The 23,089-nt window shown below is 41.4% G+C and overlaps 2 protein-coding genes across 5 annotated transcripts in view; both read left to right on the top strand.

Moving 5' to 3' along the window:
- The window catches only part of LOC138739637 (endoplasmic reticulum aminopeptidase 2-like), a 56,144-nt gene extending 47,585 nt beyond the window's left edge, over positions 1-8,559 (top strand). For all 3 annotated transcript variants that reach the window (XM_069892097.1, XM_069892106.1, XM_069892112.1), the window contains 3 exons: positions 2,571-2,711; positions 3,883-3,964; positions 7,041-8,559. In XM_069892097.1, coding sequence (XP_069748198.1) covers positions 2,571-2,711; positions 3,883-3,964; positions 7,041-7,181 — 364 coding nt within the window. In that variant the 3' untranslated portion in view covers positions 7,182-8,559. The remainder of the gene's footprint in view (positions 1-2,570; positions 2,712-3,882; positions 3,965-7,040) is intronic.
- A 10,379-nt stretch (positions 8,560-18,938) lies between these two features.
- The window catches only part of lnpep (leucyl/cystinyl aminopeptidase), a 109,079-nt gene continuing 104,928 nt past the window's right edge, over positions 18,939-23,089 (top strand). Inside the window, exon 1 of one of the 2 annotated variants that reach the window (XM_069892184.1) lies at positions 18,939-19,056. In XM_069892184.1, coding sequence (XP_069748285.1) covers positions 19,035-19,056 — 22 coding nt within the window. In that variant the 5' untranslated portion in view covers positions 18,939-19,034. The other variant, XM_069892194.1, reaches the window with a different exon arrangement.

Genomic DNA, 23,089 nt, shown 5'->3' on the forward strand with positions numbered 1-23,089 from the left:
AACTACATTAAACTCTTCTTTGGCTTGGCTTCGCGGACGAAGATTTATGGAGGGGGTAAAAAGTCCACGTCAGCTGCAGGCTCGTTTGTGGCTGACAAGTCCGATGCGGGACAGGCAGACACGGTTGCAGCGGTTGCAGGGGAAAATTGGTTGGTTGGGGTTGGGTGTTGGGTTTTTCCTCCTTTGCCTTTTGTCAGTGAGGTGGGCTCTGCGGTCTTCTTCAAAGGAGGTTGCTGCCCGCCAAACTGTGAGGCGCCAAGATGCACGGTTTGAGGCGTTATCAGCCCACTGGCAGTGGTCAATGTGGCAGGCACCAAGAGATTTCTTTAGGCAGTCCTTGTACCTTTTCTTTGGTGCACCTCTGTCACGGTGGCCAGTGGAGAGCTCGCCATATAACACGATCTTGGGAAGGCGATGGTCCTCCATTCTGGAGACGTGACCCATCCAGCGCAGCTGGATCTTCAGCAGCGTGGGCTCGATGCTGTTGACCTCTGCCATCTCGAGCACCTCGACGCTAGGGATGAAAGCTTTTGTCAGTGAGGTGGGCTCTGCGGTCTTCTTCAAAGGAGGTTGCTGCCCGCCGAACTGTGAGGCCTTAATGTAGCAAAGGCAAAGATACTTCACCAATGTTTCAGGCCAGAACCCTTCATCAAAGTGTGGGGGAACATGAGAGATGTCTGAACAAAAGGAGGAAGAGGGGAGGGAGTTGATAGGTGGAGGGGGGGGGGACACTGCAGAAAGGGGGGATGAGTCTAGGCTAGTTGGAGAGAAAAAGGAAATAGTAACTGGAATAATTAGTTGAAGGGGTAGGGTGGGAGGGGGGAAAAGCAAGCTGATTAGTGGAATGCAGTGAACTCAATGCACATGTCCTGGGCTTGGAGGGTGCCCAGACGAAAAATAAGGTGTTGTTCCTCCAATCTGTGGTGGTCAAGGTGGGGTAGTGTGAAAGGCCATGGACAGACATGTGGGTTTGGGAGCATGACTCAGAATTGAAATGGTTGGCTACGGGGAGGTCGCTTTTGTTGTGGACGGAGAAGAGGTGCTGGGCGAAGTGATCTCCTAATCTGCCACTGGTCTCACTATCCCTTGATCTAAACAAAGGTGTCTAATTTATTGAAATGATCTATGACGACCGTATTTTAACCCATATTTAACAAGTTAATAAAAAAAAAATTTTAAAAATCTAAAACTAAATCTAGTCTCTCTCTTCTCTCTAATCAACGTTACCTTGTAGAAAAGGATGTAAAGATATGGATCAAATAGGGACCTTCAAACACTAGACAGAATCACCGGAGCATCCAAACTTTTTAAATCTGCCAATCATGATCTATGGGGGGGGGGTTTGGCCCCACATCTTTTCAAATTAAAACTTTCTATCTTTAATGTTGTATCTAATTTTCTCCAAGCTTAAATAGGACATGACATCATGTGACCTCTGTGTATGAGCAGGTGAAGAGTCATCTTTCCATTTTATTAAAATTGCTCAACTGGCTATCAACAGGATAAAAGCTAAAACTTTCTCCCAGGTACATCTGGTTCACGAGAAAAACAAAACAAAGCAATTAAAGGCCATGGTTCTATTTTGATCTTAAAAATCGTTGATAAAGTTTGGAAAATGTTTTCCCAAAATCTTCCTAAATTGGGGAACTCCCAAAACATGAATCCATAAACTTCAAAAATTTTACACTTCTCACATAGTGGATCAACATCTGCATAAAAACGAGATCACTTGAGTTTGAACGTATATTCTATGTACCACCTTAAATTGTAATAAACAATGCTGTGCACAAAATGAGGAATCATTAATCAATCTTCATCTGAAAACTTTATATTCAAATCACAATCACAGTCATTCTTAATCACAACCATTGAGGCTGATCTTAAATCCAATAGGTTGTTAAAGAAATTGATGTACAAATAAGTCTCTTTATACATGACATTTCTAATACTCCCTATAAAATATATTAATTTCCTATTCCACCATAAACCCACTGTTCTACTTTGTATATCATCCCACTTCAGCAGTTCATTTACACAAAGCAGACTATTTAAAAATGTGAATCCTCCATTTTCTCTCTCTTTCTCCCCCCCCCCCCCCCCCCCTTCACACACACACATTCTTTCTCTCTCTTGTTTTGGGAGCAAGTTGATTTCATGTTAGAGGCTATTTAAATAATTATAATGTGAAAGTTAATAATTTGCCAGTGTGATTTATTCTCTCTACACAGAGTGCGATGGACAGCAGTGAAGGCAGATACAATAAAATCTTTTAATTAGATAGGTACATGAAAATGAGAAAAAGAAAGGGGAATCTAGGTAGTTGGTAGAATATATTAAGACATCAACACAATACTGTGGGCTGAAGGGCCTGCATTTTACTGCAGATTTCTATGTTCTATGTATTATTAATCTTATAATGAATTTGGCCTGCTAAGTGAGCACACTTGCCACATAGGCAGGACAGAGTGAAGGGAAAATCATAAGTACAGCAGAAGGAAAGATGATTTTATAGAGAAAATACCTAATTATCAGTGGAGTAAATAATTGCATGTTTATTTCCAATATCTCAGGTTGTTGGAACTCAGTTTGCAAGGGGACATCATTAAGTTACAGAATCTAGCCCATGTTGTCGTGACAGTGAGCAGGAAACCACATGGACAACTCCTTGCCTGGAATTTTCTAAAGAAAAACTGGAGTAAATTAATGGAAAAGTAGGTACCTTTTAAAATTGTCATCTTTTTCTTGACTCCTCAATCTTAGTCACTTTGCATTGTTCTTAATACTACATTCTTAAATTATTCTATGTTGTTATCTATTGTCATGTAATAAAACAAAAATGTAATATGAACCAAAATCACCTTTATTCTGCCATAAATAGTGACAGATTCTCCATTAATATTAATATTGTCTAGTGCCTCTTGTAGTCAGAGAAAGAGAAGCAGAGTCCCCCAGAGTCACCGAGTCCCCTTGGATCCTTTCCACTGCTCCCGTAGCATCTGCAGCGGCACAAGGTGACCTGATCCCAGATCCAAACCTTTGATTTCGGAGGTCCTACTTGCCCTCAGCCTCCCCTCGTATCCTGGTTCCAATAACTGGTAATCTTGAGCCAGTTTCCAGCAATGCACAGCCTGGTGCAAGTCCTTCATCCTCCAGTCACCAGCAGCCCATAGCCTGTGTGAGTTTCTGGCCTCCACAGCATGGAAATAAAAATAATGCATTTGCACTTTAAAAAGCCAATTTATCTGATAAATATTCTGAGAAAGGGAAAGCAAGAAAACCAGCAGATGCTGGAAATTCAAAATAAAAAGAGAAAATACTGAAAATTCTCGGCAAATCAGTCGCCCTCTGTAGAGAGGTAAACCGATTTAACATTTTAGGTTGGGATCCTTCATTTGACAGAAAGATCATCCACCTAATATGTTAACTCTGTTTTTGACTGGCAGACTATTTCCAGTGTTTTCTGTTCTCATTCTGAGGTCAGAATGGTTTCAGAAATTGGAGTAATTAGTATATTCATTCAGTTTTTTGGATGGCACAGTTAGCGTAATGGTTAGTACAACACCATTACAGCACAAACGATTGGGACCCGGGTTTGAATCCCGTGCTGTCTTAAAGGACTTTGTACATTCTCCCTGTGTCTGCGTGGGTTTTTTTTACCAGGGGCTCCAGTTTCCTCCCACCATTCAAAACATACCGGGGATGTAGGTTACTTGGGTGTAAATTGGGCGGTGCAGACTCATTGGACGAAATGGCCTGTTACTGTGCTGTATGTCTAAATTAAAAATTTTAATTTATCAGGTTTGACTTAGCAAAACTTAACTATAATCTGAGTCTTCCAACAATAGAAATGTTCCTTATAAAATGTGTATATATTATTTGCAGATTTGAACTTGGTTCATCCACTGTTCGATGGCTTGTAATTGGAGTAACATCTCAACTTTCATCACAGGAAGAATTGGAAGAGGTCAGTGAAATCCACAACTTTACGCATTTTACAAAGTGAAGAGGTCACTGTTCCTTGACCTTTGGACATGGTTGTCATTTGCAGCTCCCTCTCTCAGCATTGTGCCTTCATACCAATCTCTGAGAACCTCCATTCCATTAGGTTGATGTTACCACTGACCAACTGCACCTCATGTGAATAAGGCATTTATTTTTCTTTAATCGGGAGTCCTGTGATGGATGTTGCTCAGCTTTTTTTTTGGGGCGGGGGAGTAGTTATTAATAAGAAAGGAATAGAAGTGTATTTTTGTTGTGAAGTAAGAAGGTTAGTACCTATATTCTTTCATTTTTTTTGTGGGACCTGCAATGGAGACCCTTTTCAATATTAATTTAAGATGGTTCTCACTCGATCTTCATAAGACAGTGACCAATAGACACCATCCTACACAGATAATGATTTCTTGACTCAGGAATTGAGTTGTGAGCACAATAGGTGACAATGTGATTGTCATGAATTAACAATCCTCTTAATTATGTTTGGGCACTAAAGAGACTTTGTTAGGATTAACAAAGAAACAGCAATGGCAGCAATTCACCAGACAATGGTAAATTCAAAATAATAGTTTTTATTAAACTATAACATGGCATTTCTTACTTACTTTAAATTTAAACACCACTGTGCGCAAATGTAAGTGTGTGTGTGTGTGTGTGTGTGTGTATGTGTTCGTGTAAAAGTCCCAAAGTCAATTTTTAAAACTTCAGCATCATTTTGTCCTTGCTTTAATGTCTTAAATTTTAAGTTCAGAAATAATTATAAAGCGTTTTGAACATCATATCTTCAGATCTCCTTCAACTCATGATGAGTAGTCTTTCATAGGTGACACTTTCCATGTTCTAGTATTTCCTAATTTCAAAATGTGTCAACTACAAGGAAACGTGGGGATGATATTCCAAATTAATCTTATTCATTCAATAAACCAAACTTTGTAAATGCAGCTTTATGTAGCTTTAATTTGTTAATAAGACTGATAAACATTTTGCATAACTTTGTAATAAGTTTTTCATAATGATGAATAAACAAAGCATTCAGCTATATTTAAAAATATAACGAGATTTAACTTTTAAGAGATATACAAGAAAAAATAGGATGAATTCAAAGAAAATTATCTCGAGCTCATGTCTCCTTGATGGTTAGTCGAAGAATGAGATGCAAGCTATTAGTCTGCGTGGATATTACGACATATTTACGTCATAGTCACTATGGTAACATAACAAACAATACCCCTTCTTGAAGAGATAGGCACAAAATTAACTAAGAATCAAAAACAAGGTTTTAACCTTTACAAATAGGAGTGACAATTTTCTAAGCACAAATGAGACATGGTTTAACACATAAAAATGCCACTTACATTGTGTCTCCTGTGAATAGAATAATACACGTCCTATCAAATTTTCTTGTGTCACAGATTTTTCTTCTATGATGAGGTTGCACTCTTTATTTTCAAAACAGCAGTCAGAAAAGTGGTTTCCCTTTTGAAAACCACATTTTCTGAATTCCCTTTTTATTAGGAGTAACACCTATTAGCACTTATGGTTACTGTAATTCAACCCTGTCTTTCACAAGGTTCCAACTCCTGTGTGTGTGTGTGAGAGACACAGGGTCGTGACTTCTGAAAACTGATCCAAAAATGTCTGAAATTGATAATCTATTTCTCCAAATATCTCACATGGTGTGTGACATCATTTCTGTCCTGGTTCATAATATATTTTCATGCTGATGTGCTAAAACCATCCAAGTCCACTTATGCCTCCTCCGTGATATCTGACCACATGCACACAAAACGGCTGTGTGTTGACACAGGTGCTTCTGAGCCCTCACCGTTTCCAGTGTCTCAAGAACTACCATAAGTCCTTTCATTTCTTGACTTCAACTTCAATCAGCAGCCATTCCATCTCTGCAAAGGCTCTCCATCTTCTCTCTCAAAGAACCACCTGTGTTTAAAATGCTAATGTACTGTCTTTGTGCTGAAACCAGCTAACAGCTGTAAAGTATCATGTGTCTGCAGAATGTAAATGAGCCCTGCCTACCCAAAACTAACTTATTAAACTATATCTTGATAAAATATATTTTTAACATTAAACTAAGGATTAATATTAACACAGATCCATTACAATGATCTTCTCCATTTTTCCATGCTTCAGTATGATAAGTGAAATCCTAACTTTATGAAAAAAAACACTATTTTAGAAACTAAAATACTTAATTATTACATGAGCCAATTCCGCTCCTGCATTCATGTTGTGAACCATCTTGTGAGAATGGAGATTACCTCCCAATGACTTGTTTTGATACCACAACTGACTTGAGGGAAATGACAACCATAAACAGCTTAACTTGACTCTTATGCATTACATTGTGTCTATAATATGCTCTTTGTCTTCCCGCTCTACAATGGTCATAATCCATGATAAAGTTTTCCATTTTAAAATGAACACATTTCTAAGATGAAACAAAAATCTGAAAGAAAATGTTATCTAATTTCTGGGCAATTCTAGCCATGTTCATGATTCAATTCATTGTCATGTAATAAAGACAGTACAATATTACATGCAATTTGTTTTCATCTGCTGTAAGGTAGACAGATCTACCATCAGCAGCTATTTCCTGAAGCACCCCTCACAGTCAGGGAAAGAATCTAAAGTGTCACTGAGTGTCCGTGGATGCGCCTCCAGTGCTTCCACACAGCTTCCCCACAGCCACACAGTGTCCAGTCCATACCAGAGCTCAAGATCTGAACATCTAACATGATCAGGAACCCTTCAGCATCCCTGGCGCCTTCTTGCATCCCAGTTCCAATACCTGATGCCCCTTCAGCCAGTCTCCAGCTGTCCAATAGTTCATATCACTAAAATAACTTGATTCCATCATATTTTGCCATTCATCTCTCTCGATTGCTCATGACACTAGTGATAAATCCAAATATTACAATAAAACATAACATTTTAACTCTCAAAAGGAGGAGAAAAAGTTGTCATGTTCAACTATATATTCAAAACAAAAAGAAAAATAAATCCTATGGTATACGTTTGTGTTACAGGTGGAGATGTTTTTTGACTCTATTAAGGAGCAGAGCTCCCAGCTGAGATGTACCCAGATTGCAAAAGAAAATATCCATAAGAACATCAAGTGGCTGGAGAGGAATCTGGACATCCTCAGGGAATGGTTTCTGAAGGCATAATATTAGGGAATTTTACTGATTGACATTCATTATTTTCTTTTCATGTTGCTTCACTAGTTTCGGAGTATGAACTCTAACACTTGTCAATATCCTTCTTAGTATTGTTAAAGAAGTCCAGGACCCACAGATTTAGACTGTAAATTTTTTTTTGTGTGAAGCATAGGAATACTGGATGTTCTATAAAGTAAACAAAGGTTATTCTATAACCAGAGTATAAGATTACAATCTAGAATTTCAGAAATAAATTTGCTTTCAAGACAAATAACAATTATATTTTGACTCTTGTAATTGTTAAATGTTTATTGCAATTAATTTTGTTTCACACTTAACTGAAATAAGTTTGTTTCTCCTATACAAAGATTATATTATTGTACTCAAAATTGCACTCCTTATCTTTTTTTTAAACATACATTTATATAGATTTTTTTTTCAATTCAATATGTAGATATTTACTCTCCAAAGCAGCTACCCTAGAAGTCCTCTCTTTTTACTGCCTTCCAAATGCTTTGCCTTTTTCTTCAAACTTGTGCCACACAACAGACTATAGATGCTGGAATCTGGTCAAGCAGCTTCGCTGGCAGTCCGAATGAAGGGGTCGAACCCAAAATGTTGGGCATTCTTTCTCTCCCACTGACCCTGCTTTGACCCACTAAGTTTCTCCAGTAGATTGATTTTTTTTTTGCCTTCTTTAAAGTTCTGTATGTGATGAACAGAACCCATTGCCACTTCTATAATTCTAAAGCCAATGAATCAATAAATGTACTCTTTGAGTAAAAAGAAATTGTGAAAATTGAGATGTCTTCTGGACACTAGTTGATGATTTGGGTTCAACAATAATGCATGCTCATGTATACTGCATGTATACAATTTTTTTCCAGTTGCTTGTTATTCTAAAGCCAATATGAAATTATTTTGCATCTCTTTCTCTGTAGCCAGTGCAGTTAATTTGGAATGACATATCCTTGATTCATCTAGTTTAAATCTCCTAGCAAATTCTATAACTGGCTCCAGAATTTTTTTTTTAAATGTTATCCAATTTCCCAATAGAAATTATTTTATTTGATCCTCTCTTCTGTTATTTTTTGGGGCTTGCATTGAAATATGATTCTCTAGGAATCTTGCAAGGAGACTATTCACTGGATGAGTCCACTGCTGAATTGTGTGGTCTTTTTCAACATTAAAATACATTTAGCCAAGCTGTTGCAATTCTCATTTACTATCCATATAGGCATACATTCGAATGTGGATCACTAGATCATGATTAGTCAACAATTCCTGGTTAATGATTTCTATCTAATCTGAATGTACTGAGTAAAGCTGAACTACAATAATTATCCTCACTTGAGATCAGTAAATTCAATAAAAACAGCTTTGAATACTGGATTTTGTAATTTAGGATGTATAATTCATATTTAGCTTTGATACAACTTAGCTTCAGTCAAAACACACAAAGCACTCTAACATAGAATGCAAAGATGCCTCTGCTTGTAAGCATGAGAGACCAAGAAATCATTCTGTTCATGGTTGAGCTGAATCTGCTGTGTCAGAGTTAAGTTCAAAAGCAAGAGTACTGTATTTGCAAGTGTATCAGAATTAAAGTATCTGACAAATGTTACTTTTGGATACATTTGAGATAAAGGTTTGGTTTTACAAGTTTAGAAGACAAACATTACATTTAAATCTACATGTTGATTTTTTTTAAAGAAATAATGCTTTAAAATCTCTCATGCAGGTGGCATGTAGCTCCTTAATTTTAAAAAAATGAAATAAAATTGTTGAATTTTGTTTTTTTTTCTCCCAGGACTTAGGATACATTACTTTTCAGGGAATTTGATCTCATGATAATACAGCAGATCATAACTATTAATGGTTTCCAAATTTGTAGACACTGCCTAAAAGCGAGTAAAAGAGCCTTGGGAATTTCTAATCACCTACAACCTATAATGAGGAACAAGTTGCTTTTTTTAAAAAAAAGTGAATCCAGGACAGAGTATGTGCAAGGGGAAGAGAGTTTGCTCTGGACAGCATATGGGGAGCATGGACTTTAGTAAAGCATTTGACAAGGTCCCTCATGGTAAGCTGGTCCAGAAGATTAAATAATATCCATGATGAATTCAAGTTGAACTTGGTTGCAGAAGTCAGATGGTAATGGTGGAGGGGTATGCAAAATTATGAGCAGCATCAATGGAATAAATGCAAGTAGGTGTTTCCCACTGAGATTAGGTGAGGTACAAACCAGAAGACATAGTATAAGTATGAAATGGGAAAAATTTATAGGGAGTATGAAAGGGAACTTCTTCATACAGAAAGTGGTGGGAGTGTGGAACGAGCTACCAGCTGAAGTGGTGAATGTAAGCTCAAGAAGTATTAGGACAGGTACATGGATGGGAGAGGTATGGAAGGCTATGGAGTGGGTACAGATTAGTGGGACTAGGCAGAATACTAGTTCAGCACAGATGAGAAGGGCTGAAGGGCCTGTTTTTTTGTGCTGTAATGTTTTATGGTTCTATGGGTATTTCTCTGAAAGAAGGCCTGTGATCACTGATCCTTATCTGTCTGGAACCTCTGTCATTTGTGATTATCTCTTAACAATCTATGTGAAAATGTAGATGGTCTTGTTAGTTTGCAGGTAACACAAAAATGAAAGGAGTTGTGCATTGAGGAAGGTTGCCATGGTTGGACATTTGGGAAGATAAATGACAGACAGTGTTTAATCTAGACAAGTGTGAGGTGTATTTTTGAAAATCAAATTCGAGGAACATGTAGTAAAGTGGCAAAATGAGGTCTAGTATGGAGACCCCAAAATCCCTGAGCATAAAACCCTACAAAACGTAGTGGACACAGCCCAGGACATTACAGATGTCACCATCAAGAATATCTATGTTAGAGAGCAACTGCAATCATCAAGGATCCACACCACACATGCTCTGTTCTCACTGCTGCCATCAGGAAAGAGGTATTGGTTGCAGTGTGAATAATGACCACTCACAGACATGACGTAAGGGCCAAAGGCTTTACTGATCTCAAGATACAAGCATGTCTCAGCATGCTGCTGGATCAAGTCCAAGGGCAGGTATGAGAGAGAAAACTAGAACTCTTGGCCTTTATTAGGGATCTTAAAGGGAGGGGCTACCAGTTCAGCAAGCATGCCAGCCTGCCCAGCTCATTGGGGAATGTGCCTGCAATACCATGTTCCGCCACACAGGGACCACAAGACCTGAATCACCAGGTTCAGGAATAGCGGCTATCCCTCAACCATCAGACTCCTCAATAACAAACTCAATTAGGGACTCATTTAAGGATTTTTACTTGTGCACCTTAGTGATTTTTAAAAAAAATTCTTTATTACATACTTTGTTTACATTCATTATCTCTTTACATTTATTTGTTTACATGTGTACGGTGGGTAGAGTTTTTTTTACACTACCAATAAGTGGTAATTCTGCCTCATCCACAATAAAAAGAACCTCAGAGTTGTATGTGATGAAATCTATGAACTGTACTCTTGACAATAAATCTGAAGAAAGTCATACAGAATGCTTGCCTTCATCAATCATGGTGTTTAAAAATCAAGTAGTTATGTTCTAGAAGTATAAATATTAGGTTGGGCCACATTGGTGTATTCTGGGCATTTCTGGTCGCCCATCATAGGAAGGATGTGCAAATTTTGGATAGGTTGCAAAAGAGGTTTACTAGGATGTGACCTGGAATCAGAACATTGAAGGCTGAGGTGGTGACCTGATAGAAGGAAATAAAATTGAGGGTGGATGAAGTATTTTCTGAAGGATGAAAAGATCATATGCTAGAGGGTCTAGTTTTAAGGCAAAAGTGGAGAAGTTTAGAAAGAGATGTGTGAAGCCAGTTGCACTTTTTACAGAGTGATAGGCGCCTGGAATGTACTGCCAGAGGAGACTGCAGAAGCAGTTGTGATTATAACATATGAGATGCAAATATTCACTCTTTTGCTCAGAAGGATGAGAGGAGATCTGACTGACACACACACACATTCTCATAGGGTTTAACAGACTGTGTACAGGAGAAATGTTTTCTCTACATATGGGTTTAGAACCCAAGGCAGAGGTCATTTAGGACTGAGTCGGAGAGAGACTCTGAGGATGGTAAACCTGAAGAATTCTCTACAACTGGCTATGAAGACAGTCAATAAATATATTTTAAAAGGAGGCAGTTATCTAGACGTAGTTTTGAGACAGAGCCTCAGCAGGACATGTTGGAAGAGCAGAATTGCCCTCTGCCGCTCCTACTTTCAGATGCATTTTAAATATAAGTACTGTTCCTGTTGAAATATTTTGTACTTACGCCGAATTTCTTCTGAACAGATTTCAACTTTTTTAAATACTTTGTTAAACAATCTGCTTCACAAAATTTCTCAGAACTTTGAAATTGCTCTTCCTAGACAACCATAGAAAAGACAAATTCTACAGAATGGGGTTGATTTTCATGTTAAATGTGCAATTGGTAACAACGTTGATTATAATTTCTACCCTTTTTATTAACCTTCCTTGAATAAAGCAGACATTCTCATTCTACAGTTTATGCTAAACCCCTAAAATTAAAACAATGGCATCATGGATTATTAATTGGCAATTTAAAGGCTTGGACATGAATTGAAATCCCAACATTGCAGCTTGGAAAGGTAAATGTATTTAAGTAAGGGCGACAGATTGGCATAGCAGTTAGTGCAATGCCTTTACAGCATCAGCGATCGGGACCGAGGTTTGAATCCCACAGTGACTGTGACAATAATGGTATAATAAGGGGGGGGGGGAGGGGGGAAGGCAGGTAGAGGAGAAGAATCCTTTGGAAATAGCTCAGAAGATGTTACATGTAATTAGAAAATGCAATGTTTATACTTTTGGATGAAAGGTTGTCCTGGCAGAATAGGTGTTGTTCCTCGAGAAGTTTATTTTGGGCCACACTCCAGGAAGGGACGGTGAAGTTGCATGCAACCTAGAGCTCAGGATGGCCATTGTGAACAGAGCACAGATGCTCTGCGAAGCAATCCCCAAGTCCATGCTAGGTTCCAGAAATTTGGGGGGAGCAACGAATGCAGCAGATGAATTTGGAAAAGGTGCTTATGAATCTTTGCCACACCTGGAAAGGCTGTTTAGGTCTCTGGACAGTGATGAGGTACAGATGTAAGAGCAAGTGTTGCATCTCACGCAGTGGCAGGGAAAAGCATGAGGGGTCACAGAAAGGTGGGAAGGAAGGGATGAGCTCATAAGAGAGAGTCACGGAGAGAAAGAGAGCCCAGTAGAGGGGGGGGGGAAGGGGTGAGGAGGTGTAGATGTGTCCTGGGGTGGGGTCAAACTGCAGCTGATGGAAATGTCAGAGGACAATATGCTGAATGCTTGTGGGATGCAAAGTAAGGACAAGAAAAGTTTGGTGGCAAGGGATTGAGAGCAGAACTCTGAGAAACATAGGAGGTGGGTCTCTCTACACCTCCTCTCAGCTTGTCACCTGCAAGGACTATATCTTCTCCTACCCTATCTCCTGCAAGGATGTCATTCCTTCCAGTTTCTACATCTTGGCTGCGTTTGCTCTCAAGATGTGCCCTTCCATTCCATGACAGCTGGAATGTCCCCTTTTCAGGAGAAGTATCACTAAAATAAATTATAAAGTGATAGATAATAAATACAAAAGATAGGTAATAAATAAATAATAGGGTATATGGGGTGTCTCGGGAAGGGTAGCATCTCTGGTGAGGAGGGCCTGCCGTGCCCTTTTCAGCAGCTCGTCCACCTTTGGTCCCCACCTGACACTCAGCTTTCACTTGTGCCTCCAAGTAGCTGTACCACGTGCAGCAGCCACACCCCAGTAAGCCATCTTGGCAGACGGGTTAAACCAAGTGAGGGTAGCCGATGGGTCTTCAATCTTCAGTGATGTAGGGGATCTGTCTATCCCATTGTGTGGTCTGGCCCTGGTGGACTGAGAAGAAGATATCAATTAATGGTCCAACAGTCAAGAAGGCCGGCCCAGAATGATAAGACCCTTAGACATCCTGGTCACCCATTAAAGCAAGAGAGGTCTCCAGCCATAATGGTTGTCTGTGCCACTGGATCAAGGTCTCTTCTGCCAAGAGAGTGGGATTGCCCCATGCAATTACTGTTCCACTTAAAACTCCATCATGCACAGGTTTCTATTATGTGATTCATCTCAGTTAACCCAACTCATCAAGTCCTGAAGCAATGAGGGGCTGGTGAAGCAACAGGTGGAGATGGCCACTGGCAGTTGTAGCCACAAACCTGCAAGTAGGTGACCTTTGGGCCAGTGGTCATTTGTCTCTGTACCCGGGGCAGCAGAGATATCCGGCAGCATTCAGGGTAACTGGGAAGTCCTTTTCAGGATGGCACTGCCCATCCAAGGGTGGGCACAATGCTAGGTTGGGGATAGATAGCAATAACTGGGATGGAGTCCTTGGGAGACATGGAGTGGGAAAGTCAAACAGTAATGGTCTGCTACTTCTGAGTAAGTGTGCAGAGCACAACCTGTGCATCACTAACACAATGTTCAGACTTGCAAACAGTCCAAGGTCCAAACACTGGCACCTACTTGACGACATCATATACGCCAGCGTGACCTTCAAGACGTCACCATCAGCTGGGCCATGTGAGGTGTTGAGTGTTGGACAGATCATAGGCTGGTTCGGTCAGTTCTCAACCTGCACCTAGCCGCTTTGCATCGTAAAGAATCAAAGACTATCAGAGTATCATTCAACATCAGAAGACTCCAAGATCCAGGTCAAGTCCAACATTTTCAAGATGTACTTTAATGAAAAACTCTCTTGCAATTGACCGCTTGTGCAAACCTGTTCTGAAAACTGGAAGCAGTTCAAAGATGTCGTGTAAACTGCTACAACTATACTCAGAAGGAAAACCCGAGTACTTCAAGATTGGTTTGATGAAAACCACGAGACCATTTCAGCTGTCCTTCTGGCCAAGAACAAGGCCTATGGCAAAATGACACATCATCTGTCTCAAAGAAAGTCCAAAGTACAGGCAGAACTGTGAGAAATGAGGGACGTGGTAGCAGAGAAAGGCTGAGCAGGTGGAACGATATGCAGACATGCATGCCACCAGAGAGTTTCTCAGCACCATAAAGTCAGTTTATAGTCCTTCTAAATCAAGATGCTCCCCCTTGCTGTCAACTGATGGTTCGAGCCAGACCAAAAACCAGGAAGGACTGAAAAACCACTGGGCTGAATACTTTTCCAACCTACTCAATAGGCCATCCATAGATGATCCTGATGTCTTATGGCAGATCCCTCAGCAGCCCGTCCTGGATCACCTAGACCTGTTGCTCTCTACTGATGAGATCAATAAAGCAATCTTGCAGATGAATTCAAATAAAGCAACAAGGCAGGATGGTATTCTTGCCGAGAACTACAAAGCTCTAAGCCCAAAAACATTACAGGTGTTCCAAGACATCGTGGAAAACATCTGGATCACAGATGAGATTCCTGACGACTTTCACGATGCCCTCATCGTGACTTTAAAAAAATAAGCGAAGCAAATCAAACTGCGGAAACTACACGGTTATCTCACTGCTCTCTATCACAGGCAAGATTTTCGCCCACACCCTCCTGAACAGACTTGTCACTGTCTCAGAAAAGAATCCCTCGGAAGCGCAGTGCGGGTTTCGACCAGAACACAATACAGTGCACTTGATGTTTGCCTTGAGACAAGTTCAGAAGTGCATCAAGCAGATCAAGCCTGTTTACTCTGTCTTCATTGACATGACAAAGGCATGTGACACTGTAAACAGGGAGGCTCTCTGGATCATCCTGAGGCATTATGGATCCCCAAGGAAATTTGTTAGAATTATTAAGCTGCTCCATGCCTGAATGACAGGACAGGTCCTCTCCAGTGGTGATATATCAACGGCATTTGCCATTTCTAATGAGGTGAATCAGGGTTATGTACTAGCCCTAATCTTGTTCAATCTGTTCTTCACTTGTCTCGTGCTGTCCAAGGTCTGGAGGAGGGAGCGTACATCAGGTACTGACTGGATGGCTCTCTCTTTGACCTTTGGCACTTGAATGCATGGATGAAGAGCCTCTATAAAATCATTCAAGAAACCATTTTTGCTCATAGCTGTGTGTACTTGACGCACAAGGATATTGATCTACAGTTAATGCTGAAGAAATTCTCAGATGCTGCTATGCTCTTTGGCCTGTCCATCAACATGAACAATACTGAAATACTCCATCAATCCATGCCAAACACCATCAACATAGAACCAAAAATCACTGCTGACGACACCCAGCTGACAAATGTAAACAGCTTCAAATACTTACTTGGGGAGCATCATCTTGAGTGATGGGTCTTTGGACAAAGAAATTGACTCCAGGATCAGCAAGGCCAGCCAGGCTTTGGGGACGCTGCGTACCAGAGAGCTCAATAAACACAACATCCACATCTTCACAAAGCTGGAAGTCTACAGAGCAGTGGTCATCCCTTCTCTCCAAAATGGTTGTAAGACCTGGACTCTGTACCGACATCACATCAAACAACTGGAGAAATTCCACATGAACTCCCTCCATTCCATCCTTGATATCTGTTGGCAAGAAACTGTCTCCTACCTGGAGGTCTTTGGTCACATGAAGTCCACAGCATTGATTCCATGATCATCAGAGCCCAGATGTGGTGGGTGGGACAGGCCATCAGAATGACAACTACTGTATGCCTCACCAGCTACTCTAGCGTGAATGACTTCAAGAGCACCCACACATGTACTATAAAGACACTGTGAAGGAAACCCTACCCTACTGTGACATCCTGCCAAGAGAACTAGAAGCTGTGGCTGCTGACAGAGCCTATTGGTGAACCTTGTGCTATGAAGCCTACACCAGTTTTGAAAACAGGCGCTGCCAAAACTGATGGAAAACCTTGAACAGCGTCACAAAGCAGGAGCCGCAGTTATTACAATGGACTTCCAGTGCCCCCACTGTGCTAGATTCTATGCTTCCAGACTGGGTCTGCAGTCACCTTCGTGTCCACAGGTGAATTGCACAACAACATGTCTTCTTTGAACCAAAGGACGACCAATAATAAATATTGTGGAAGAATAAAAATGGCAATAGTGCAGGTAGACCTTTCCCCACTGTCAGAGCAGTCCATAATTAGAATAACAAGGGGAGGTTCAAGAGAATAGAAAGTGTTCTTGAACCTGGAATTGTTGATCTGCAGGCTTCTGTACATTTTGACCAAAGGTAGCAGAGGGAAGAGGTTGTGAGCAGGGTGAAGGGGGTCCTTAATAATGTTGGCTTATCATGTCAGAGGTTTGGGCCCGGAGCTTGGGTTGTCAATGCTTTGAACTGGAGTCTGTGTGGCTGCAGAGGTTGCGAGAGCACTGGCAACATTTTTGTGGACATTCAGTATCTCTGAAGGGCCTCTTTTTTTTCTTCTCTTTCTCCCATTGTTAGGGGTGCTGGACAATGGGCATGGCAACTCTGTCTTATGGCAGACAAAAGTTGAAGTATATCATGTATATTACATTTTTAATGTATTATTATGTGACAATGAAAGGAAATTTGAACCTTTGATAAACACAGATCTTTCCTTTTTTTTCCTGCACGACCAATAATAAATATTGTGAAAGACTAAAAATGGCAATAGTGCAGATAGACCTTTTCCCACTGTCAGAGCAGTCCATAATTTGCGTAACAAAGGCGGTGGGGGGGGGGGGGGTTCAAGAGAATAGAAAGTGTTCTTGAACCTGGAGATTTGCTCATCTGCAGGCTTCTGTACCACTACTGAATGAGCTTGAACAACTTTTTGTGTTGCTGAGTCACTCTAGAGGTGGGTGCAGGGGAAAACAGATAATGTTCATTCTCTTGAACCTCCTCTTGTTACAACATTGGACTCTTCCAACACCACAAAAAGAATAGTCTGAACCATTGTAATGCTACATTTTTCTTGCACTTTGGTGAAGATGCACATTTGTTATCTATTTTTATATTTTCTTTTAATTTGTCATATTGTATTGTGACAGATTGTTATATTTTATATTGTATATAAGTTATGTTTTATAGGAGATAAATTGTAGCAGTTTTTTTTAGTGTAGGTCACATACAAACACTTCAAAGCAGATCTCATCTGCTGTGGAGTAATGTATTATTGTTTTGGAAAACAACAGATGAATGAACTGCAGTCTGAGTGCAGTTTGCTGTTCTAAGAGGGTCATGTGGTTTTCTATATGTGTGTGTGAGAGAGAGAGAGAGAGAAAGAGAGAGAATTCAGTTTTACAGTTCAGCAGCAGCAGCTGGGACTGGAACAGGACAAGCTGGCAAGCTTGTGGAAAAAAACCCATTTGGAAGACGGGTTGTGAGTTCTTAGTTCAGCCTGGTTAAAGTCCTTGTGGTCCACACAAGAGGAGAGGACTGGGCACATAATGTTTCACTTGAAATAAGGGAAAGAAACAGGAACTCGGTGGTGACTTGAAAGAAATAAGTTATCATCTGGAAAAGCCCGATAGGGCAAGTTTCTTCAGCAAGACACTGAAGTGGCTGATCAGGTGTGGGTGTCCAATGAGCAACAAACCTCTCTGTGAAAACTGACAAGAACCTTCCTGAGTGCAAAGCTTTCAAGCACCAAAGCCTGGTGAGGGTTCATAAATGTTAAAATTCTGCACAAAGCAATAGCCTGCGACCAGTGAACTCGGAGGAGTGAGATTGAACTGTGAATTTACACCCCCATTACATACAAGTGCACTGAGAATGAGAAGGGGGGTTAAGTTAAAGTCTGATCCTGTTTTCAGGTTTAAAGATAATTAAGAGCGACGTTTGTGTAAGTAACCATTTGTGTGGGTGAATATCTATAAGTGGCGGGTTTTGGGGGTCTTTTGGGCCCCTAAAAGTAAAGTTTGAAAAAAATAAAGCACCTGTTCAGTGGCAGCAAATTAGAAATGTGCGTGTGGACCCGGGACAAGGTCTGTGACAGGAATGGGTTTCCAATAAGCTAGAGATTGAGTGAAGCAGCACAAACTCTGCAATGAAGGAGTAGTTTGGTCTCCTGACAAACTGCCCAGGGAAGGGACTTCACTCGGCCCCTGTCTCGCCTCCAACCAAACCCATGTTAAAGAAGCCTTTGGCTGTTAAAGGGGAATCGATGCTCTAACGTCGTTTTGCACGAGAAGCAGAAAACGGATGAGAGCTACTCACTAGCTCGCCCACAAAAGGTGTTTTCATTTACTCGGGTCACATTATTCCTTGGAACGTAGAAGGCCGAGAGGGGATTTGATAGAGGTGTTTAAGATCATGAGAGGGATAGATAGAGTTGATGTGGAAAGGCTTTTCCCATTGAGAGTAGGAGAGATGGATACAAGAGGTCATGGGTTGAGAGTTGACAGACAAAAATTTAGGAGTAACATGAGGGGGAACTTCTTTACTCAGAATGGGCTTCCGGGAAAGGTGGTGGAGGCAGGGTCAATTTTGTCATTTAAGAAAGAGTTGGACAAGTGTATGGATGGGAGGGATAGGGGCAGGGTGCTGCTAAGTGGGATTAGAGGAGGGTACTAGAAGGACCACATAGGCCTGTTTCCGTGCTGTAATTGTTACATGGTTATTGGGTTTTAAAAAAAAAGACTCTAATCTCTCCCCCCTCCTCCCTCCCGACAGGGCGGGTTGGACAACTCGTCGATCGACCCATCGAGGCTCTCGAGCACCAAGACAAGCAGCCAAGTGAAGATGGTGAACGACGGGCTGGGCCGAAGTGGTGCAATTTGGCGAGGGATGCCCGTGTGAAGTGGACGAACCTCCCTCCCTCCCTCCCTCCCTCTTTGGAGCAGCGCGGTGACGAACGCGCCGAGCGAGCGTCATTCGCGCCAGCGAAGGCCATGGAGCCGACTGTGCAGAGCGGTGAGTGCGCGGGGAGGGAACGTCGCCATGTGGTGGGTGACAACGATGCAAAGTAGCTCGCGGCTGTTGGGCGAGGGACGAAGCGGTCGGGGGATTGGAGGTGGAGGAGGAGGGTGGGGGACCGAAAGAGGGGGTTCGGACGCCGTCGGCTGTCTTCACCTCCGAACGACTGCGGCTCTGGTCGGGAAACTCCGCGAATCGCTTTGGAGGCACTTTCGCTGCTGTTTTATTCGGCTTAATAAATGTGAAAGGATTGAACGCCCCCTTGTCATCCTCCTCCAGTCTTCAGTTGCTCCAATATAAGTCATTGGTAAAATACAGGATTCTGTTGACACCGTGGTTAAGTGAGAAAAACCTTGATGAAGGGCTCCAGCCCGAAACATTGGTCATGTATCTTCGCCTTTGCTACATAAAGGCACTGTTTGACCTGCTGGAAACATTGGTCATGTATCTTCACCTTTGCTACATAAAGGCACTGTTTGACCTGCTGGAAACATTGGTCATGTATCTTCACCTTTGCTACATAAAGGCACTGTTTGACCTGCTGGAAACATTGGTCATGTATCTTCGCCTTTGCTACATAAAGGCACTGTTTGACCTGCTGGAAACATTGGTGATGTATCTTCACCTGTATCTTCACCTTTGCTACATAAAGGCACTGTTTGACCTGCTGGAAACATTGGTCATGTATCTTCACCTTTGCTACATAAAGGCACTGTTTGACCTGCTGGAAACATTGGTCATGTATCTTCGCCTTTGCTACATAAAGGCACTGTTTGACCTGCTGGAAACATTGGTCATGTATCTTCACCTTTGCTACATAAAGGCACTGTTTGACCTGCTGGAAACATTGGTCATGTATCTTCACCTTTGCTACATAAAGGCACTGTTTGACCTGCTGGAAACATTGGTCATGTATCTTCGCCTTTGCTACATAAAGGCACTGTTTGACCTGCTGGAAACATTGGTCATGTATCTTCATCTTTGCTACATAAAGGCACTGTTTGACCTGCTGGAAACATTGGTCATGTATCTTCACCTCTGCTACATAAAGGCTCTGTTTGACCTGCTGGAAACATTGGTCATGTATCTTCACCTCTGCTACATAAAGGCACTGTTTGACCTGCTGGAAACATTGGTCATGTATCTTCACCTCTGCTACATAAAGGCACTGTTTGACCTGCTGGAAACATTGGTCATGTATCTTCACCTCTGCTACATAAAGGCACTGTTTGACCTGCTGGAAACATTGGTCATGTATCTTCGCCTTTGCTACATAAAGGCACTGTTTGACCTGCTGGAAACATTGGTCATGTATCTTCGCCTTTGCTACATAAATGCCCTGTTTGACCTGCTGGAAACATTGGTCATGTATCTTCACCTTTGCTACATAAAGGCACTGTTTGACCTGCTGGAAACATTGGTCATGTATCTTCACCTTTGCTACATAAAGGCACTGTTTGACCTGCTGGAAACATTGGTCATGTATCTTCACCTTTGCTACATAAAGGCACTGTTTGACCTGCTGAAAACATTGGTCATGTATCTTCACCTTTGCTACATAAAGGCACTGTTTGACCTGCTGGAAACATTCGTCATGTATCTTCACCTTTGCTACATAAAGGCACTGTTTGACCTGCTGGAAACATTGGTCATGTATCTTCACCTTTGCTACATAAAGGCACTGTTTCACCGGCTGGAAACATTGGTGATGTATCTTCCCCTTTGCTACATAAAGGCACTGTTTGACCTGCTGGAAACATTCGTCATGTATCTTCACCTTTGCTACATAAAGGCACTGTTTGACCTGCTGGAAACATTGGTCATGTATCTTCACCTTTGCTACATAAAGGCAATGTTTGACCTGCTGGAAACATTGGTCATGTATCTTCACCTTTGCTACATAAAGGCAATGTTTGACCTGCTGGAAACATTGGTCATGTATCTTCACCTTTGCTACATAAAGGCACTGTTTGACCTGCTGGAAACATTGGTGATGTATCTTCACCTGTATCTTCACCTTTGCTACATAAAGGCACTGTTTGACCTGCTGGAAACATTGGTCATGTATCTTCACCTTTGCTACATAAAGGCACTGTTTGACCTGCTGAGTTTCTCCAGGATTTGTGTGTGTGTTTTTTCCAATCTAAGTCATTTGTCTACTTTGACTTTTTTTAATGTAGCCCTGAGCCTCACAAACCCACACTGTGAGTTATTTGTTCTCACCAGGATCACACTAGAATCTCCTGTCTTATTCCTGTTAAAGTGGTGCCGAGCATGATGAACCCGGCAAAATAAATACATTGTGATCTGATGCTTAGTTATCCATTTGCTTTTGATAATTATGTTCCCTATTCATTGCTGTATTTAAAAAAAATATTTTTGGTATTCTTTTCATGAAATGTACATAGAAAAACTCTCCTAGGTATAAAAAACTTTACAAAAAGAAACAAACAAAACAACGCCCCCCCTCCCACACACACACACACACACACACACACACACACACACACACACACACACACACACACACACACACACACACACACACACACACACATTATAAATCCTCACGTCATCAGGGCTCAAATTTATACTGATCCTCCAAAATTGTATGTGGGGAAATCACTTTCATTGATACTAGTGCAGCATTTAATATTATCCTTTTTATTATTGTACTTGTAATTAGGCTCCTATGTGGTCCAAATACGGCTGCCATATCTTGGTTAAATATATCATATTTGTACTTTAAGTTGTATATTTTTTTCCCAATAGGTATGCAACTATTCATCTGAAATCAATCATGCTAGATGTAGAGGGGAGTCAGATTTCCAAGTAATTGCAATGCATTTCCTAGGCTACTTTTACCAATGAAATTTGGAATTTAGTTACTTTATTGCTTATTTCAATGAAGTTGCCCAAAAGATAAAGCTCCAGAATGCCCATGAAGGCCACTCCATTATCCTTCTTTTCTTTGGCTTGGCTTCGCGGACGAAGATTTATGGAGGGGGTAAAAAGTCCACGTCAGCTGCAGGCTCGTTTGTGGCTGACAAGTCCGATGCGGGACAGGCAGACACGATTGCAGCGGTTGCAGGGGAAAATTGGTGGGTTGGGTGTTGGGTTTTTCCTCCTTTGCCTTTTGTCAGTGAGGTAGGCTCTGCGGTCTTCTTCAAAGGAGGTTGCTGCCCGCCAAACTGTGAGGCGCCAAGATGCACGGTTTGAGGCGATATCAGCCCACTGGCGGTGGTCAATGTGGCAGGCACCAAGAGATTTCTTTAGGCAGTCCTTGTACCTTTTCTTTGGTGCACCTCTGTCACGGTGGCCAGTGGAGAGCTCGCCATATAACACGATCTTGGGAAGGCGATGGTCCTCCATTCTGGAGACGTGACCCATCCAGCGCAGCTGGATCTTCAGCAGCGTAGACTCGATGCTGTCGACCTCTGCCATCTCGAGTACTTCGACGTTAGGGATGTAAGCGCTCCAATGGATGTTGAGGATGGAGCGGAGACAACGCTGGTGGAAGCGTTCTAGGAGCCGTAGGTGGTGCCGGTAGAGGACCCATGATTCGGAGCCGAACAGGAGTGTGGGTATGACAACGGCTCTGTATACGCTTATCTTTGTGAGGTTTTTCAGTTGGTTGTTTTTCCAGACTCTTTTGTGTAGTTTTCCAAAGGCGCTATTTGCCTTGGCGAGTCTGTTGTCTACCTTACTATTTCAGTAACATCCTGCAAGAAAGGTCTCACCTTCACACATGACCATGAAACATGTCAAAACATTTCTATTTCTATCCCACATGTAAAACACATTACCAATATTTCAGATTTTCATTTATGCCACTGCTGTCATGTGAAATATAATTGATGTTTTAAAAAAAAAATTGCACTAATCCATATCTTGCATTTATAAATTATGTCATGCTATCCAAACACCAATCAGACCAACGTTATAAATTTAGGTGTATTCCCCAGCCAAATTGTTCATTCCATTTCACTAATTTCAAGTGGGGCCAAAGTTGGCCCCCATTTTTCTCTTA

The sequence above is a fragment of the Narcine bancroftii genome, chromosome 1 (genome assembly GCF_036971445.1).
Source record: "Narcine bancroftii isolate sNarBan1 chromosome 1, sNarBan1.hap1, whole genome shotgun sequence".
NCBI lineage: Eukaryota > Metazoa > Chordata > Chondrichthyes > Torpediniformes > Narcinidae > Narcine > Narcine bancroftii.